The sequence below is a fragment of the Maniola hyperantus genome, chromosome 6 (genome assembly GCF_902806685.2).
Source record: "Maniola hyperantus chromosome 6, iAphHyp1.2, whole genome shotgun sequence".
Taxonomy (NCBI): domain Eukaryota; kingdom Metazoa; phylum Arthropoda; class Insecta; order Lepidoptera; family Nymphalidae; genus Maniola; species Maniola hyperantus.
Window position 1 is genome coordinate 761,831 of NC_048541.1, and position 21,461 is coordinate 783,291.

General features: G+C 39.0%; 1 protein-coding gene across 1 annotated transcript; it reads left to right on the plus strand.

Annotated features, from left to right (window-relative positions):
- Positions 1-3,957: 3,957 nt before the first annotated feature.
- LOC138402477 (uncharacterized) lies at positions 3,958-19,088 on the plus strand. Its single transcript, XM_069499173.1, has 2 exons — positions 3,958-4,613; positions 18,764-19,088. The coding sequence occupies exons 1-2, from the start codon at positions 3,958-3,960 to the stop codon at positions 19,086-19,088; spliced, it is 981 nt and encodes a 326-aa protein (XP_069355274.1).
- The last annotated feature ends 2,373 nt before the right edge of the window (positions 19,089-21,461 follow it).

Genomic DNA, 21,461 nt, shown 5'->3' on the forward strand with positions numbered 1-21,461 from the left:
CTTGAGCCTATTCAGTACAAACAAACAAACAAACAAACAAAGTTTTCCTCTTTATAATATTAGTGTAGATTATAAATGTGAAAGTGTGGATGTTTGGATGTTTGTTACTCAATCACGCAAAAACGGCTGAGCGGATTTGGATGAAATTTGAAATGGAGATAGATTATACCTTGGATTAACACATAGGCTACTTTTCATCCCGGAAAATCAAAGAGCTCCAGCGGGATTTTGAAAAACCTAATTCCACGCGGACGAAGTCGCGGGCATCAGCTAGTCTAAAATAAAAATAAAATGATATTAATAATATCTGTTTGAGCCTGCATCATAAAAAATATACCTACCCTAATTTTATTAATTTTGCTGCTGAAAATTCGCGAACTCGTATAAAATTAAGTCTATTTTTGTAAGAGTCGCTAATTAAAGGAGATTGAAAAATGTTGAAAAGTTGCCCAAATTGGGGCTAATTATGTTTACGGCTGGACTGCAGGCAACTTTTTCTATCAAAAGTTACGCCGTTTCACGTTGTGAGAGTAATAATTACTTCGTAAAGCGACATCGCACTCAATTTCAATTTTTAATTCGTGCATTTTACAAGTTTTAGGGTTCCGTACCTCAAAAGGAAAAACAGATCCCTTACAGGATCACTTTGTTGTCTGTCTGTCTGTCTGTCGGTCTGTCAAAAACCTACAGGGTACTTCCCGTTGACATAGAATCATGAAATTTGGTAGGTAGGTAGGTCTTATAGCAGACATTCGGGGAAAATCTGAAAAACGCGAATTTGTAGTTACATCACACAAAAAAAAATTGTGGTCATGAACTAATAATTAGTATTTTCAACTTTCGAAGTAAGATAACTATATCAAGTGGGGTATCATATGAATGGTCTTCACCTGTACATTCTAAAACAGATTTTTATTTATTTTTATGCATCATAGTTTTTGAACTATCGTGCAAAATGTCGAAAAAATACGACTGTAGTACGGAACCCTCATTGCGCGAGCCTGACTCGCACTTGGCCGGTTTTTTTATATTCGACTACAGCAACCGTGAAATTCCGAATTTCCAATTCCGAATTTCACGGTTACCCGAAGGTTGCCAACGGTACCCTATTACTAAGCCTTCGCTATCCGTCCGTCGTGAGGAAGAGGGTCCGGTCTACTACCAGGACCTCGTTACCTCGGCGGAAAGCTTCAGTAAGCTACGGGAGTTCGCGCACCACTGGCACAAGAGGCGGAACAGCTCGGACCGTGATCGTGGACCAGTGGGTGCTTGTACCTCGTCTGCCCCAGAAAGGGGAGAAAGACTCAAAGGGACAAGGATGAGTAGAAAGAATTTGTAGGGAGTCAAGAAGGCGCCCCGCGAAAGAGCCTCCGAGTAAGTAACGAACGAGCGCCCTCCCGCGTTTCGGCCCATATAACCGCAAGGTTGGTGGGGCCATGGGAGATGGTGGGTTGTCCGTCCGTCCGTCGGTCTGTCAGCGGGCTGTACGTGGTGAAACGTAGGTACTATGTAAAGAGTTGAAATTTTCACAGAATGTCTATGTCACATTCTTCTATTGCTGCTATAGCAACATATAATAAAAAATCAAAATGGCTGCCATGAAAATTAAAGAGATACGGAAGCCAAAAAAAGGATTTATGAGCCCACAGCATTATTCTAAGAAAACCCCTATTATAATTGGAACAGATCACGACTTAACAATGAAAAATAATAAATATGAAGCAAAGAGAGCATTAATAACAATTTTCAACAAACTGAAATAAAAATGTATACCATTATACCGTTCAGCCTTTAAGCCACTCATACAGCCGTTTCGGATAAATCTACGTTTTTTGATAAAACAATTTTTTATAGAGCAAAGCCTCAGGATTATCTTTTAAGTCCAGATCGAGTTGCCATGAAACGGAAGGGGCTTTATATTATTATTATTATCTCCTACGTAAATGTGTTTTGCAAAATAAAATTTGGTAGTTTATGGAACTAGAATTCAATATAAAAAAAGAATAATTTAAAAAAAAAAATGTAAAATTTAAATTATTTATGTATAAATGTTTTAAATTTTTAACATAAAAATAGAGTAATTTCTGCTGGAAAATATTTTTAAGTTAAAAAATTTAAAAATATTTGTCCTTTACACATTGTGACGTCATTATTCGCTTTCTTTGCAGCGTGACGTTATTTTTAAAAAATTCTAGCCCCGTAAACTACCACTATACAAAAAATTACATCATTTATTACTACAGTGCAAGACTCAATTGAAGGGCAAACAAACAGCTCCGCGTTTACAATATGGGTAGGTAGTTATGGTTCGCCCATCTGTGTTAGATTAAGACGTACCTATAGTGTTCCACGAATGTAAATTGCGTGGTCAGCGTCTAGACGCGGTGGCGATCTGCGCGTCGCCCGATTATTATTTCATTATTAAAGCAGCCTCAATATCGGCTTTACGTGTTTTAATTAATCATTTTCCCTGATGAAAATCTCAGGGAAAACCCTAAAAGCTCCCGTAATCAAAAGTGGCGCAGCCCGGGACGGATTTTCCGACTTAAAATCGTAAAGGAAAATTCGTAGAACCAAAACAAATAAATTTTCTTTTGTGACGAGTGCGAAAAAGGGGCCAAGTATGGAAATAGCGAAGCGGTGAGTTATCCTTTCGCCAATCCTTTGTCCTACAAATATAGAGACTATTAATATAAAATGTATTTTTTTAATTGTTGCAAAGATATTAAGTATAAATTATAAATTAAAATGAATTTATTTTAATTTAAGTTTTATTATAATCAAAAAAATAATTTGCAAATAAATTAATATTAGAAATTAAAATGAAATTATTTTAATTTTATTTTCAAGTTGTATTACCTATTTACAAAAATATATAAGTTTTAGCGGTAATGTACTTTTTACTTTATTAATTTATAACTTATACAAATCTTATTTCTAATTCCAATTTTTTTATTTTTACATTACGTTTTTATTGTGTTAAGGGCCCGTGTGTGTCTATTGTGTTAAGGGCCCATGTGTGTCTATTTTATTAAGGGCGCATGTGTGTCTACTGTGTTAAGGGTACGTGTGTGTCTATTTTGTTAAGGGCGCGTATGTGTCTACTGTGTTAAGGGCACGTGTGTGTCTATTGTGTTAAGTTAAAGTTTTTTTGAAAGCCAGTTGCATCCTCATTTCATTACTATTATCATGGCAACCCCGTCCATCTTATCTGTACCGAAGGAAATCGTGCAATTAATTCCTTTGTATGGTGGTGATAAAAGACAGTTAAATCTTTATTTGCGAAAATGTCAGTACGTGATTGATCGGTTTCAAGGAAATGATGAACAAAATTTTTACATTTTTAATGTTTTAACGAGTAGATTAAAAGACGATGCAGCTGCGCTCCTGTCCGAACGAGAGGACATCGTTACATGGTCCGCATTAAAAGCCTTGTTAATCCAACATTTTGGAGACCCTCGCAGTGAAGCGTGCATTAATATCGAGTTAGAATCTTTAAAAATTAATCCAGGTGAAAGTTTTCTTGATTTTTGCAATAGAATCCAAAGTGTTCGTTCGTTATTAATGTCAAAGGTAAATTCGAGCGATGATTTGGAATTAAAACATTCTAAGGCAGTTATATATAATAACACAGCTCTTAACGTGTTTCTGTATAATCTACCCGAAAATATGGTGCGAATTGTTAGGCTGAAGGCACCCACTACTTTAGAGGCGGCTTTAGGTATCGTACTCGAAGAAGTAAACTTTTTAGAGCAATATAAGACGCGTAATCGTGTGCATGGTAATAACCCAATAATGAGTTCGAGTTCAAGGCCAATTAATTTTAATAACCCACAAATGAAGATGCCTCAATTTCAGGGTCAAGGTCAACCACTAAACCCAGCGTTCGGTCATAGACCTCATTTAGGTTTTCAGCCACAACAGTTAGGGATTAGGTCCTCACAACAATTTGGGTACATGTCCCCACAACAATTTGGGTACATGCCCCCACAACAATTTGGGTACAGGCCTCCACCACAATTTGGGTACAGGCCTCCACAACAATTTGGGTACAAGCCTCCACAACAATATGGGTACAAACCCCCACAGCAATTTGGGTATAAACCACCACAACCCCAGCAACAATTCGGGTACAAACCACCACAACAATTTGGGTACAAACCCCCGCAACAATTTGGGTATAAAACACCACAATCCCAACAACCAACTAATGACGTATCTATGAGAACAGCACAGCCGAAAATGCAACAAAATTTTCAGTTGAACGAATTAACTTTGACTAACGATGAGGACAGCTTTCCGAGCTATGGCGATCATTATAAGTATGACAATGACTCTTCAAATGACATTAACTACGGTTATAACGTTGACATAAATCAAACAGAGAATTCTAACTCTAACGTATCTTATCATAAATCAGTACCACTAAATGATATTGAAACCCCAATTCCGGATTTTCAGAAACCAGCCTCTGAGAATAAACAAGAAGTCATAGAATTAAATTGTGACCCCAATTTAAAACTTCCCTATATTTATTTGGAAGAAATAGACGCAAAAATGATGATTGATACAGGCAGTATGAGATCTTTTCTCAGTCCTCGAAAAGCTCATGAGTATTTTAGTGACTCTATTAGAAAAGAACAATTTCAGGTAGTTAGCACTCATGCTTCTAGTAGGCATGACGAAGTGATAGAAATTCCTCTCTTACCTAGTTTCAGAAATGAAAATTGGCATAAGTTCTACTTATATGACGTAGACAACCGTTATGACGGACTTATTGGTAATGATCTTTTACAACAATTAGGCGCAATCATAGATTTGAAAGACCAGTTATTGAAAACTAGCACTACTTGTATTCCAATTATAAACGACAATTTAAATTATACGATTAATATACCTGCAAGGTCAGAACAGCAAGATAAGTTACCCATCGATCAAAAATCAGGCGATGCTGATGCTCTGTCTACAATTAAAATTATTGCTCTAAATTCAAGCGAAGAAAATTTGTCACTAAAAGTTAACGTAGATCAAAATTTGAGTAGCAAAGATTCATCTACAGTAACTATGTTAGATTTGAACCGAACAGCAACCGCTAGTTCCATAGAATTTAATGGTAAAAACGTAAATGATTTCCCAGTACGACCAGAATCTAGTAAAACAGATACAATTAATTTAGCTATAAATCCAGATTTAACTGGGATACCGATTTTGATTGAGGTCATAAACAGAAAACCTGTTTTACAGCTAACGAAAACCCAGAATGCCCCGTTTCAGGAATTATTCATTGATCTTTTTAGCATTGAGGGAATAAAGAAAAAGGTTAGGAAAAAGAAACGTGGCGAAGCTAATATTGAGTTTTCTGAAGGAAACATTGTTTTTGCAAAGGATGTTAATAGGCGTAAAAGTAAAGATAAACCTAGATATATCAAAGCAAAAGTTATATGTCGTTCTGAAGGAAATATTTTACCAATAAAAGTAGGAGAAAGGAAATCCAAAACCTCCATTAAAAACATTAAACATCCTCCACAGGTTCTGCTATGTCCTGCTAGTGGTGATGCAGTCACAGGCTTTTCATCTAAAAACTTAATATAAAAGAAACTGACTTGATTTTCTCTAAAATGTTTGATCGTGTAATCAGCTACTAAGCAAAACAATTGGATTTTTGTAACTTATTACAGGATTATTTAGTATATTTAGAAGTAGTTCTCGTACTATCTTTGTTAGTTTAAGTGAAATTGAAACAGCATTAGCGTTAAGCAAAATCTCTATTTTACATTAATCAATTGTGAACTCTACAGAATTACTCTATGTATCATTTAATTTCTAACTCTAGAACCCTAGCTATCATTCCCAAATATCCTTACCTTTTGGCGAAAGGAATAAAGTATGTACTTACCGCTTGCTAAATCATGTCAAGAATTTTCTATCGGCAATCAGTTCCTATGCACTGCAGATAATCGAGCGTTATATCATTATGGACTTACCCTGGTCACAATCGACGAACCGTGTGAGCTGGAAATTTATGGCATTCACCTCCACCACCGCATTATCGTAGAATCAGATAATATGAAGATGATTCCAATTATTACACTACCTCAATTAAACGCAAATGAGACTCTATCTGGTGCAAGTGTAGTTAACATGGAAGCAATTAGTTTAGACGAAGTGAAATACATGGCCTTTTCATTGAAACATAGTGCTGTTGTTGAAAGTGTTTTAAACGATCAAAAGGACAGTAAATTCAGTGTAATTTTAGGATACCTGACATCAGGTTTTGTAGTTTTAAGTATTTTTGTCTTCTTATGTTACTCCTGGCTAAAATCGCCAAACTGTTCATTAATTAAGAAAAATCATCGGAATGAATCTAGAATCGATCCTTCCGATAATTTTCCTCTTAGGGATGGAGGAGTTATGGTTCGCCCATCTGTGTTAGATTAAGACGTACCTATAGTGTTCCACGAATGTAAATTGCGTGGTCAGCGTCTAGACGCGGTGGCGATCTGCGCGTCGCCCGATTATTATTTCATTATTAAAGCAGCCTCAATATCGGCTTTACGTGTTTTAATTAATCATTTTCCCTGATGAAAATCTCAGGGAAAACCCTAAAAGCTCCCGTAATCAAAAGTAGGTACTGGGTATATATTCGAATATAACAATATTTTAGCATTTAAACTACCGTGAGTGATTTCCATTCTAAATAATATCTGTCCCGGCTGTACTCACGTGTGTAGTCGACGTTAGCCCGACTAGTTTCGAACCCATACGGGGTCCTTTTTCAAGGGAGTCCGTTCGCGCACGCGCCGCGGTTTTGACTGCGGGACGCACGTGCCGCTGCCCGTAGCGCCCGTTGTGATTTCAATCGTGACAATGGATGGATGCTACCCTCAGCGTGGAAACCGCTTTTTGATGCTAAGACAAGGGCATCAGTCGTGGGACGGGACACCATTAGCTCCGCGTGCCTGGATGTCGGTGACGGTTCCAGTGATGAAGAACAGCAGGAACTGTCGGGAGACGATCGGCAGCTGTCTCCCCCCCCCACCCCAGCCACCCTCACAACGGGCGCTACGGGCAGCGGCACGTGCGTCCCGCAGTCAAAACCGCGGCGCGTGCGCGAACGGACTCCCTTGAAAAAGGACCCCGTATGGGTTCGAAACTAGTCGGGCTAACGTCGACTACACACGTGAGTACAGCCGGGACAGATATTATTTAGAATAACAATATTTGTAACGTCACTAATCTCATCATCACTGCGGAGCACGTGCGAACTCATCAATTATCCCGAAGAACACCGCGCCGCCACGACATCACTCATCCCGATCCCACGCTCACTCATCTCACATCCGCCTCCACTCATATCTGACAGAGACCTTTCACACCACTCGGGAAATGTAATCAATGCAAATTCACATCAAAATCCAAATCCATACTCCGTATTAGTCACTACCCATAATATTATAAATGCGTGTGTCATATCAGGATAAAATATATCCAAATTATTATGCTAAAATTGACCCAATCATAAACTTGGAGTCTACAATAAATATTTGTAGTAATAATTAAAACAGAATCGTTATCCCGCGACTGGATATCAACGTCAATGTTACCCAACCCGAAAGGTTATGATTTAGTAGTATCTTATATTCTTTATTGTTGTCCAATTTTATATGGATATATGTTTTTTATGGGGATTACCACTGGGGTGAAAAGGACTCCTCGACCGACCCTTGTGCAGACAATTATGCCGGCCCTCATCCCTTCAGCGAGCCGGAGACACGAGCAGTCTCCGAATTCTTGGTGGAACATAGGGGACAAATAAAGGTATAGCTACCTAATATAGTAGTATGCTTACGTACCTCGTTAGTCTAGCTAGTGGTTAGGACATTCAACAGCAGATGACGAGGGATGAAACTGCGAATGAGTTCGATTCCCGGGTCGGGGCAAATATTGCTTTGTAGGTATTATAGAGAGAGAGCCAGCGCGTGCCAGACCTTCCTTATATTCAAAAGCTGAAAGTTTCACTGCGTATAGTCCCCAACACTGGGACGAACGTTTGTATATGTAGATCTTTGTTTCATAGTTTGTTTGTATCATGGTGGCTTTGGGAGAAAACAGGTAAGTATAATGTAATAATACTAATAATCTTACGTCAAAGTATAAAGTGTAATTTTTTTATTTTTTCTTCGGAGTAGTATTAGTAGTAATAGTAGTAAGTAAAAATGGCGCGACAGAAGTCATTTTTTACGCAATATAATATAAGCTTTATTTTTAATTTGCACCTAGGTCTATTATGTTATATAAAATCTTATGTTTATAAAATTTAATATCTAGGAATGTGACAATACGAAAAATAATATTATGTAAATTATAGATACATATGACTAATTATTTATTGTAAAGTAAATACTGACAACATACTAGGATTGACAGGATATGGCTGGATTTAAAATACAGTTGTCTATAGAAATTATGTGAAATGATATGTAAATCATCAATATAGTATGGCATTAATTAATGTAGTAAAACAATAATAGGTAAACCGTCAATACATGTTGCAAATAATATTATTTAAGTGAATTAATAATAATGTCAACAATCTCAATGTTGGTACAATGGTACCTACCATTGTACCAACATAAATAATTATTAAAAATGTCATGTGATAGTCGACGTCCGCCTGTTTTGCGATGGGAAGATATAAAAGTAGCTACCTCGACAGAGGAGCCACAGTCTCTAAGTGAAATTGATTCGGTGTTAGTTACAGTCTCGTATTATAACTCCTTCTCGTGTTAACTACAGCCTTAGTCTAGTGAAGTGATGTGACTTCAGAGTAAACAAAGGCGACAGAGTTACTAAAGTTAAGTATTCTTATATTTTATTGTAATCACTTGCCTTATAAAGGTTTAGTTATTATAACCATGTACCAAATATGTTTAGATATTATGTTATGTATTATGGAATGTTGTAATGCTTTTAAAAGATGTGTGTTGTGGAGTTTCTTTGCCCATTTCTTCTCCACAACGAAACACCTTTGGAAACGGGTGGTAGATTCATTTTAATATGAAATAGACCTATGCTGAGAAATACAACAAAATACAGATAGGTCTATAAAGATTAAAGTATTAAAGATCTTTCAATAAATGATTAATTATTATTCGACTTGGTTGGTTTTACTTCTGTATTTATAACCTACCCTCTTTGGCTATTTATTTTATACATTGAGATAAAAGTAAACACTAGGTTGTTAGCTTCTAATTATTATACAAGCCTGTTTAGATGATTAGGATTCGTACTTTAAAATAATACAGCAGATGCTTTGCTTGAATTTTAGTTACTTGGCATTACCTGACAAAATTTACAACTACCTACATTTCAATCAATTGATAGATGATAACTTTTATAAGTCGTCATTAACTTTTATTAATCATCGCTATTAAAGCCCACTGTCTTAACTTCTCTCTTTTTACCATAAATCTTACACGTGCGAAAAGTGTGTTTGTTTGTGGTCTGTTCTTTAATTAGGTACACGTTGCAACTCGCAACAAAGCTACGAATCGACATGATTTTCTGCATGATTATACGTCTTAGTTGAAGACCTGGCGAGTGGGATAGGTTATTTTATCTCCGAAAATCAACGAGACTCCACAGAGTTTTTTTTTGTTATCGTTATACTACATAGGTAAACACAATCCAATATTTCAATAACCATTTACCTATTTTGTAGTTTTAGTGATTTAGTATTTTTCAAACCCGCAATGCATAGAGCGCAAAACTCGGGTCAATGCCCACCATTACGACGTGGCATTGACTCCGAGTGGCCTACTTACGTTCGTTAACCTCTAGCGTTAGTCAGATGTTTTATTTGCAATATATTGTAAACTTTTACAAAATTATAGGATTTTTATAATTTTTTTCGCGTTTTTTATGGTATTATATCAGTAATCATCAGTACTATCACCTGTCTTCGTTGCACCCTGTATATTTCAAAACGTGGCAAGTATCAGTACACTCATACATTACCGCGCGGAGCCCGCAACATCACTCGTACGTCGATCTCACTCATGTCTTAATATATCTGCCCCATATCTGCGGAAATAATATTATGTCTGCAATATGCATAATATTGTTTAGGGTTGGGAATCAAGATGCCTTGAGCCGTTACACCTACTGTGTATAACGCACAGAGAATTCAACCTCAAGAGTACGCATATTATACAAGTACGCGAGTACGCGTCGAAGTTCGGGTGAAAATCTGCGAAATAAAATACCTATTGGCCTGAAATACGAGCCTGGCAATTCCCTTTTTCCCGCGTACCTATATAAATAGTTTCTCATCGAATATTCACGCACATCAGACCGAATTTTTGGAAAGAGTTAGGGTTGACATGCGACTGCGCCAGTCCATCCGATGCCGGAATTATTTATGACCGAAAGTAATGTCGATTTAATCTTTATTTTTATTTTTAAAAGTAATTTATGGACGTACAGCCGCGCCATATCGCTGTTAAGAATTTTGGAAAAGGTAAAAGAATTTTGGATTAAAATACCTGCACAAAATAGAGAGCTTTATAGCAGCCAAAGCGCAATGTGAGAGTTCACACTGGGGAAAAAGAATTCTTTGGCTTATAAAAAGTTCTTGTAAAAGAGAAAACACATTACCTACCTACTTTTTATTGTTGTGAGATAGGTTTGCACTTGACGTCAATCATCTTCTAAAGATTGACTGATCTATCAACGCATAGGTCAATCTACTGGAAGGATCAAGCTAAAATTTGTCATGTAGATAGTAGGTATTATGACGTAGACATCCGCTAAGAAAGGATTTTTGAAAAATCAACCTCTTAGGGGGTAAAATGGGGATTCAACATTTGTGTAAAACACGCGGACGAAGTTGCGGGCATAAGCTAGTACATCATAAAAAGCAATGCTGAGTTCTAGGTTGCCTAGAAGATGCCTATGCACTCTTGCCTTAAAGGTATTTAAAATTTTAGATGACTTTCACACAGCTTTGAGAACATTATGGAGAACTCTCAGGCATGCAGGATTCCCCACAATGTTTTCCTTCACAGGTAAAGCAAGTGATATTTAATTACTTAAAACGCACATAACTCCGAAAAGTTAAAGGTGCGTACCCGGGATCGAACCCCAGACCCCCAATTAGAAGGCGGACGTCCTAACCACTAGGCTATCACAGCTCCACTTCTCATTCATTGTTTTATATTTTACTAGCTTATATGCTCGCGACTTCGTCCGCGTGGACTACACAAATTTCAAACCCCTATTTTTCCATTAGGGGTTAAATTTTCAAAAATCCTTTTTTAGCGGATGTCTACGTTATAATAGCTATCTGCATTCCAAATTTGAGCCCGATCTGTCCAGTAGTTTAAGCTGTGCGTTGATAGATCAGTCGGTCAGTCACCTTTTCCTTTTATATATTTAGATGTGAGATGGTAACCAAGCGCAAACCATTCTACGATAAAATAGAAAGAGATTTCAATAATATATCCAACATGCACCAGCTTCAAAGGCGATCCTCTTCAAAGGGAGCACGATCGGCGCTCTTAAATATATTATCGAACAAAGAGAGCTGTGCAAATCTAGGCCTCCTAATTATGTAGTCTCTGTGAGAGTGACACTGGGAGAAGGTACATACGGCCGGGATGATTGCGTGCGAACTGCAAATATTTACCCTTTGGGCTGCGAATGCCCAGTCAATTGTCAAAATGAAACCTCAATAGCTCAAACTCAATGACTACATTTTAAAATGACGTCCAAAAAAGAGAATTTTTTTCAGAGCTATTTTTTTTTAATATATTCACCTACCTACGTAAGTAGGTATAGGTACGGCAATTTTATGCTTATTTTGAGTGTTTTTATTTTTTACTAGCTGACCCGGCGAACTTCGTACCGCCTATTGTATGGGAATATAGAAAGGTGTTGTTTTTAGAATTTTTCAGGCAATTTTTTTAATTTTTCTCTCCGTAACAACCATTCTCGTACTTCAAGGAATATTATAAAAAAAGAATTAGCGAAATCGGTTCAGCTGTTCTCGAGATTTGCGAACAGCTGAACCGATTCTGAATTTCAGCGAAAAGAACAAGAAATAGGGTAGATCGGTACTGCCTATGCCAGCTCTTCTTTTTTCCTTACTTTCTTTTTAAAAAGAAGCGGTCATAATGGGGATGTGGTCATACGGGGAATCGACATACCGGGAAGTGGTCGTAACGGACCCAAACGGAATAACCTACACATGACCTATAAAATAAACAATCTACAATCTTATGGGAGACTAGTTTATGCTCGCGACTTCGTCCGCGTGAACTACACAAATTTCAAACCTCTATTTCACCCCTTTAGGGTTTCAAATTTCAAAAATCCTTTCTTAGCAGATGCCTACATCATGATAGCTATCTGCATGCCAAATTTCAGTCCGACGCGTCCAATAGTTTGAGCTGTGCGTTGATAGATCAGTCAGTCAGTCAGCCAGTCAGTCAGTCATCTTTTCTTTTTATATATTTAGATGCTAGGTAAGTATTTTAGCGTTTAAACTACCGTGAGTGATTTCCATTCTAAATAATATCTGTCCCCGTGAAAAAGGACCCCGTATGGGTTCGAAACTAGTCGAGCTAACGTCGACTACACACGTGAGTAAAGCCGGGACAGATATTATTTAGCTAGGTAAGTACATTCTCGGCGCAAATATTGCTTGTTCAATAAAATTTAATTCTTTCATCTCGCGATCATAATTCGGAATGGGCACAATAAACAAGGTATATGTTCTCTTGGAGGGAATTTGGAGAACAATTTGATCCACAATGGGGGCTCGTTACGGCACAGTTACTGCCAACTTATTGGGGGCGAAATAACGGCGAAACGTTTCTAATATCTGTAATAACTGAACGCGAATCCAATAAGTGCTACTTTTGTTTGTGTAGTAGTGCAATGTGGGAATCTAAAGAAAAAGACTGAGTGACTGACTGATCTATCAACGCATAGCTCAAACCACTGGACGGATCGGGCTGATATTATAAGGCATGCAGTATTATGACGTTAGACATCTGCTAAAGAAAGGATTTTTGAAAATTCGACCTCTAACGGGGTAAAATAGGGGTTTGCGTGTAGTCCACGCGGACACAGTCGCGGACAAAGTCCTATTAAGAGCCATGATAGCCTAGTGGTTAAGAAGTCCACCTCCCGTTCGGGAGGTCGGGTGTTCAAGGTACGCCCCTCTGACTTTTCAGAGGTATGTGCGTTTTAAGTATCACTTACTTTAACGGTGAAGAAATAACATAGGTACCTAAGTATAAAGTCTAATTTTTTTAATTTGCTTTGGAATTAATAGTATTAGAAATCACGTTATGTATTGTCAGACACTAAGTTGTAGTAGAGAAACTTTCAACTTTTATAAAATAACGAAGGTCTGGCCCTGGCTGACTCTCGCTCTCTATCAGGCCTGTCATCCTATAGTGTGCACTGAACATATTAATTGGTTGGAACGCTGCAAACGTCTCGAGTAATGAAATTACGTCAGCTATTAGGTTAATGGCAATTAGTTGCAGTAATTGAGCGCTTTGCATATATCAACGCCAATGTCCTAATAACATCATCATCATCATCAACCGATAGACATCCACTGCTGGACATAGGTCTCTTGTAGGGACTTCCACACGCCACGGTTTTGCGCCGCCTGAATCCAGCGGCTCCCTGCGACTCGTCTGATGTCGTCCGTCCACCTAGTGGGGGTCTTCCAACGCTGCGTTTTCCGGTGCGAGGTCGCCATTACAGCACCTTGAGCCCAACGTCTATCGGTTTTACGAACTATGTGCCCAGCCCATTGCCACTTCAGCTTCGCGACCCGTTGAGCTATGTCGGTTTGTGTTCTCCTACGGATCTCCTCATTTCATCAGGTAGAGAAACTCCAAGCATAGCTCTCTCCATCGCCCGCTGAGTGACTGTGAGTTTTCTTATGAGGCCCATATTTAGCGACTATGTCTTGGATCCACATGTCATCACTGGCAACACGCACTGATCAAAGACTTTGGTCTTCAAGCACTGAGGAATTTTGGACAAGAAGACGTCTCGAAGCTTCCTGAACGCTGCCCAACCGAGTTGGATTCGGCGGCTGACCTCTTTCTCGAAATTGGACCTACCTAACTGGATTGTGCGTCCTAGGTATATAATATTATACTCGTCTACAATTTCGAGTGCCTAGCTCCCAACGATTACTGGGTGGGGCCAGACTTTCTGTACTTGGATCTTTTGTATTTTAGTTAATCTTAGAGGTTTGTCTTTGTCTACCTATTATATTCAATTAGGTCCTCTTTCTAAACGTCTGTTAAGAAGATTTGCTTGATAAAAGCAGTTTCTGATATCAAAAAACAGGTCCATGAAAACTAAAACATTTTCCACTTGCTAAAACAGAGCATAACTCAATTTCAAACGAAACATGTAGCATTGTTGCGACGTTCCACATTTCCACATAAAGAATACCCACCACTCCTGTTCCCGATATTCGACAATGTACCGGGAACTATCGTGTACCGGGGAGCGTGTACACTGTTCCGGGGCCGGTCGTAGTGATGAGCGTTGACAAAACTAACAGTTATTTAGACGGTTTCTTTGCTGCAAAACGGTTTATCGCTCAACCAAGGATAACCTAAGTTCAATCACGAATTATCTACTTACGAAATTTTGCCGCGTTAACTCCACATCATACACATTAAAAACTGATTGAAACAAAAATCGTGGTTTTTGAAGCAATTAAAATGAGTGTGACATTGGACATCAAGTTGTAAGCTGGTTTTATAATGCTTCCTTTTTACTCTGCTTGTGTGAGCTCAAATTAAAATAGAGAAGCGGGAACTGGTTCATTGCCTCATTTACATGATACAACTGAACCACATACATCACTATTATCTAAATATATAAAAGGAAAAGGTGACTGACTGACTGACTGACTGACTGACTGACTGACTGATCTATCAACGTACAGCTCAAACTGCTGGGCGGATCGGGCTGAAATTTGGCATGCAGATAGCTATTATAACGTAGGCATCCGCTAAGAAAGGATTTTTGAAAATTCAACCCCTAAGGGGATGAAATAGGGGTTTGAAATTTGTGTAGTCCACGCGGACAAAGTCGCGAGCATAAGCTAGTCCTAAATATGATTTGACATTAGCTAATGTCAAAACGTGTTGTATAATTAAAAATTCGAGTATAGTCGATACGGGACCTAAGCCCGACTAGCTTCGAACCCACCCGGGGTCCTATGAAGATAGGGAGTAGGGACTCGGCTCTCTGCGCTCAACCGCGACACGCAGTGAGCTGAGTCCCTGTGACAAACTGTGACGAAAAACGTTGCTAAACGGAGTGCTAAAACTTCAACGAGCCATCACTACTGGGTGGCAAAACAAACGACGACAATGACAAGTCTATTTGTATTGTCGGGTTTTTATCAAGAGGGATAGGTATCGGTGTTGCCCGCATGGGAAATAAAAGAATATGTACAAGGCAATATGAACTTTTTTATACAATGGAGTCTTCACAATAGAGAAGTGCGCGGTTTTGTGTTTTCCCTTGAGATACGAATTTGGCACACACTATTGAAATTACTTATCTCGAAAATTGTAGAACACATAAATACTTGTGTTTTACAAACTAAGTTTGTTGCAGGCTTTCCCCAGACCTGCTTGGAACCCTCGTAGCATTAGTTTGTTGTAGGCTTTTCTCAGACCTGCTTAGAACCCTCGTAGCATTAGTTTGTTGTAGGCTTTTCTCAGACCTGCTTAGAACCCTCGTAGCATTAGTTTGTTGTAGGCTTTTCTCAGACCTGCTTGGAACCCTCGTAGCATTAGTTTGTTGTAGGCTTTTCTCAGACCTGCTTGGAACCCTCGTAGCAATAGTTCGTAGCAATAGTTTGTTGTAGGCTTTTCTCAGACCTTCTTGGAACCCTCGTAGCATTAGTTTGTTGTAGGCTTTTCTCAGACCTGCTTGGAACCCTCGTAGCATTAGTTTGTTGTAGGCTTTTCTCAGACCTGCTTGGAACCATCGTAGCATTAGTTTTATGTTTACGTAATTAAGTATTTATCTCCATTACATCATTGTGCCACCTGGTGCATTCTTACCGCCCGTTGTGCCAGATCCTTTTTCCACCCACATGCAAACTGTGGAATCAACTCCCTTCGGCGGTGGTCCCATTAGATTAGGTACAACATGGGGTTCTTCAAGGGGCGGACCAACAAATTCCTGAAAGGCCGGCAACACATTGGTGGTTCCTCTGGTACTGCAAATGTTCATGGGCGGCGGTAATCACTTAACATCAGGTGACCCGACCCGCCTGCTGGTTTGCTCGCCAGTTTTATATATAAAAATAAAATTGTCCAGTAATTTGAGCTGTGCGTTGATAGATCAGTCAGTCAACTTTACCTTTTATATATTTAGATCAATTCATTTACTTTAGTTGATGACAACTGACAAGGCGAGAGAATACTCTTACATACCTACGACCTGTATGTACTAATATGTTTTTTTTTTTTTTCTTTTATTAAAAAGAATATTGGCCATGTTAAATGACTAATATTCCCCTTTCCTCTCCAACTAAGCGTAAAGCTTGTGCTAGGAGTAGGTACGACAATAGTGCAACCGGCAGGGTTTGAACCATCGACCTTTCGGTTTTCAGTCCACTCCTTTACTCGTTGAGCTATTGAGGCTTCAAATATTCTGAGCCTACGACTAGGTAAGTATGTAAAGAAAGCGGAAAAAGTCCCAAATGTGGTCGGGCATGAGATACGGTGGCGGTATCCGTTTACGAGCACATTCTTCGCCCGATTAGCCGATAAACACGAAGTAGTGGCCACAGCTCCCCCTCGGACACCGCATTATACGAATTTACGATATCATTCGACGCCGGAACGATTTAGTTAAGATCCCATATAACTATTAACGAAGGGAAGGTCAGAATGGGGCGGCAGTTGCGTGTGAAAACGGGCAGTTCGGAAAAGTTTTCTTTTCCTACACGTGTTGAGGTAATCATGCATGGAAGATCAAGAATTTCATCATTTTTATATTTTGGTTTTTAACCACCTTCCAAAGAGGAGGTGATTCTCAATTCGGCCCGTTTTTTAGGGTTCCGTACCTCAATAGGAAAAATGGAACCCTTATAGGATCACTTTGTCTGTCTCTCTATCGGTTTGTTGGTCTGGCATAGGCTACTTTTCATCCCGGAAATTCAAAGAGTTCCCCCGGGATTTTAAAAACCTAAATCCACGCCAATGAAGTCGCGGGAATCAGCTAGTTTTATATAATCTAACTAGCTTCTGCCCGCGGCTTCGCCCGCGTGTGCTACAGGAAACAAATGGCATTTTTTTTTTCAGAAACAAACATTATAACATCAGGACGCGCACTCTGAACAGCACTAAATAACACATATATAACCTTCCAACCCCCATTTCACCCCTTTAGATGACACCTAACCTCAAGTTAAAACCTACTTTCCAAATTTCAAGTTAATTATAACAAAAATCCTGAAACACATATTTCTTCATTCATCAAACCCAAATACAAATTTGCATGCAAATAACTTGAAAAATGACCGACTTTCATACAAACTTCCATCCCCCATTTAACCCACTTAGGGGTGGAATTTCGAAAAATCCTTTCTTAGTGGATACCTACTCTTTACAAAGAATAGACCCTCCAAATTTCATGTCTTTAGGACCAGCGGTTTAGGCTGTGCGTTTATATCTATGTCAGTCAGTCAGTCAGTCAGTCAGTCAGTCAGTCAGTCAGTCAGGACTTTGAATTTTATATATATAGATAGTGTAACAGATTGTACTTAGTAATGAAAGCAAGTATTCAAACTACTAGTTACCTATGTAAGCGTATAATAAACCTACAAATCAGAATTATGGCTTTAGTTTTCCTAGCTCATCAATCGATGTCATAAATTATTCAGAAAGCATAAAATGTATTAGGACACCACTAGAATATATTTACGATTTGAGTTATTGCTCAAATGATTTATACGTGCATGCATTAATACTTCAGGAATATGTAGTCATAAAATAGGAAAGGTAAATCTAAGTGTTTACATGTCGTTGTGTTATGTAAATCCAAGGGTAAACATGTTTACAATGGCGATAAGTATACGTACCTACTTATATTATGAATGCAAGTGTGTTTGTTTGTTGGTTTGTCCATCAATCATGCTGCAACGGAGCAACAGAACGACGTGTTTTTGCATGGGTAGAGTGTAAAGTGACATAGGCTACCTTTTATCCCGGAAAATCAAAGACTTCCCATGAGAATTTTAAAATCTAAATTAGTGGGTATCAGCTAATGCTACAATAAAACCTAAAGCTAGCCTTATCCAATTATTGGACAAACAATGTCCACGTAGAATGATGCCAAGAATACTGACTGTATTCCTGCGCTAAACAGCCAGCCAGGCGCCTTTGCGTAAAAAAAAAAGAGCCAGCGGAGCCAGCCTTTCTCCCACCAGATGAGTTAATTATTAACCGCGGTGAAATTTTGTAGGTTTCTTTTAAAACAAGTTTTTTTTATAATTTATTGTTCACAAAATATTCAGTTAAGTACGTTGAAATACACAGACCACCATCCTCTGGAAACTGTAGAAGTTCATCATCATCATTATAAACCGATAGACGTCCACTGCTGGACATAGTCTCTTGTAGAGATTTCCACACGCCACGGTCTCGCACCGTCTGTTGACTAACGCTGGGAAATGCGTTTACGCATCCCCCCCTAGAAGCCAGCCAGTAACCCAACCAGCCAGCCAACTGGGGGAAGGTATGTGGGACTCGCCGGCCGAGAGGCGACAGGAATACCCTCTAAAACCCAGAGTGGCGCTACTGCGCGCGTCGCCTGGCGACTGGGTCACGAGAACACCGAAGCAATCAACCGCGACCCAGCCAGCGACGTCCGCCGAGGCGAACCCTCCACCGAGGGGGAACCCAACGGGCGACAACGCGATCCCACGCACGTCGCCAGCGTCCCATCTTTCGCCTCGTCCACTGTGCCCTCTTCTAGTAAGAGAGACACGCGTCGAAACCTCCACCCTGCCAGGTCATTAGCCATATCCAACTATATCCCGAGCCTCAATAGCTCAACTGGTAAAGGAGTGGACTGAAAATCGAAAGGTCGACGGTTCAAATCCCGCCCGTTGCACTATTGTCGTACCTACTCCTAGCACAAGCTGGACGCTTAGTTGGAGAGGAAAGGGGAATATTAGTCACTAGCTTATGCCCGCGACTTCGTCCGCGTGGACTACACAAATTTCAAACCCCTATTTCACCCCCTTAGGGGTTGAATTTCCAAAAATCCTTTCTTAGCGGATGCCTACGTCATAATAGCTATCTGCATGCCAAATTTCAGCCCAATCCGTCCAGTAGTTTCAGCTGTGCGTTGATAGATCAGTCAGTCAGTCAGTCAGTCAGTCAGTCAGTCAGTCAGTCAGTCAGTCAGTCAGTCAGTCAGTTAGTCAGTCAGTCAGTCACCTTTTCTTTTTATATATACAGATTTAACATGGCTAATATTCTTTATAAGAAAAAAAAATGTCCACCTAGTTTGACCAAAACAAGATTGGTAAAGATTGTTACATTAGATCTCCTACATCCCAATGGGCAGTTAAACAACAATTACTTGTATTATTTAACACAAAACGTGGGCATTTATCTGAAACGGGCCGCTTATTGGCGCTGCGTGATTTAGCGCAAATATAACTCGACCTGTACGTGCTTGTAATGCAAGTCTCTCAAGATAATGAATAGCGGTTTTCCACAGCTATCGAGCCATGGTTTTAGGGTTCCATAGGCTAACACGAAACCCTGACAAACTGCTGTGTTGTGATAATATCGTGATGCGCCGGAAGGGGAATATTCACGATAGAAAATTATCATCTGATTTCATCCTTCCAAAAAAGTTTATTTTCAAAAGGGAAAACTTTCTATTCTAGATTTTTCTCTGTCTATTTTATTTTATTTTATTTATTAGATTAACTACGGCTACTTACACTAATGCATTTAAAAAAAACTTAATTCTGAAAATATAACATACTAAAATGTAGTCGCCAATTATAAGTTAATACAATATTTACAAACATATGTGACAAAATAAAAATACATTACATCAATAAGATTACAGATAAGACTCAAGACTTCCAATATACAAAGATCTTTTCCCGAAACCAATACAAAGTCTAGAGCCATTGTGACAAGAATATATCAATCGATTGCGATTGTTAGGCAATCTTGACTCAAGTCAGTAAATGGATGGGTGACCGACTTTGGAGGTCCATTTTTGACCATTTCATTTCCTCCGTGCCTCATAGAGCACGTTAAGCCGTCGGTCCCGGTTATTATTACTAACGTAGATAATAACTGTACCCGTAGTACAAGATTTTACGTCTCACCAAACGAAACCAAATTCGAGAGTCGAAATACTTCCGCGTTACAGTAAAATGGACCTAAACAGCCTTGAATTGAAGTCAAATATTCAATGCCACTGATTTTAATTTCGCAATGTTTCCGCTTGGAGCGCTGGCTGTAGAAGTGTAGACAAACTTGAGCTTTAAAACAAGGCAAATAAGATCCAGTTTACTGTAACGCGGAAGTATTTCGACTCTCGAATTTGGTTTGGTTTGGTGAGACGTAAAATCTTGTACTACGGGTACTGTAAAACCTAAGAATCGAAATCTCGTTCTTTTAGAGAATTGTATGCGGAAGGATCTGGGAACCTACTGCATTATTATTCCAAGAAAACTCCTGTCATTAGGGATTCTAGAATTTTATAAATACAGATAATAGTGGTATCTACCTACGATAGATATTCCTTCCGAGTTGTTCCACAGACTACAAGCTTGATATTTAGTAGCACTTCATTTGATTGCCACCATACATTTAGCCGTTATTCTTTGTTCTAAAAGTTGCAACAAAAACTAGTTAGAATCAAAAAGAAAAGGATATCCAGCTAAAGTGCAGCAACTCGCGCCGCCTGCTACGGTGCTACGGTGCTACGGAGCGTAACTGAAAATAAGTGTTACTTAAAGAAATTTCAGTGCAGTTGCCCGGTAATGCATTGCGCTTTGAATGTTTAGGAGTCTTGCTTGCGCCATGCGACCCGACAATATCATTCAGTACCCGTAGTACAAGATTTTACGTCTCACCAAACCAAACCAAATTCGAGAGTCGAAATACTTCCGCGTTACAGTAAACTGGATCTTAAGAGCCTTGTTTTAAAGCTCAAGTTTGTCTACACTTCTACAGCCAGCGCTCCAAGCGGAAACATTGCGAAATTAAAATCAGTGGCATTGAATATTTGACTTCAATTCAAGGCTGTTTAGGTCCATTTTACTGTAACGCGGAAGTATTTCTACTCTCGAATTTGGTTTCGTTTGGTGAGACGTAAAATCTTGTACTACGGGTACAGTATGGTATTCAAAAATATTA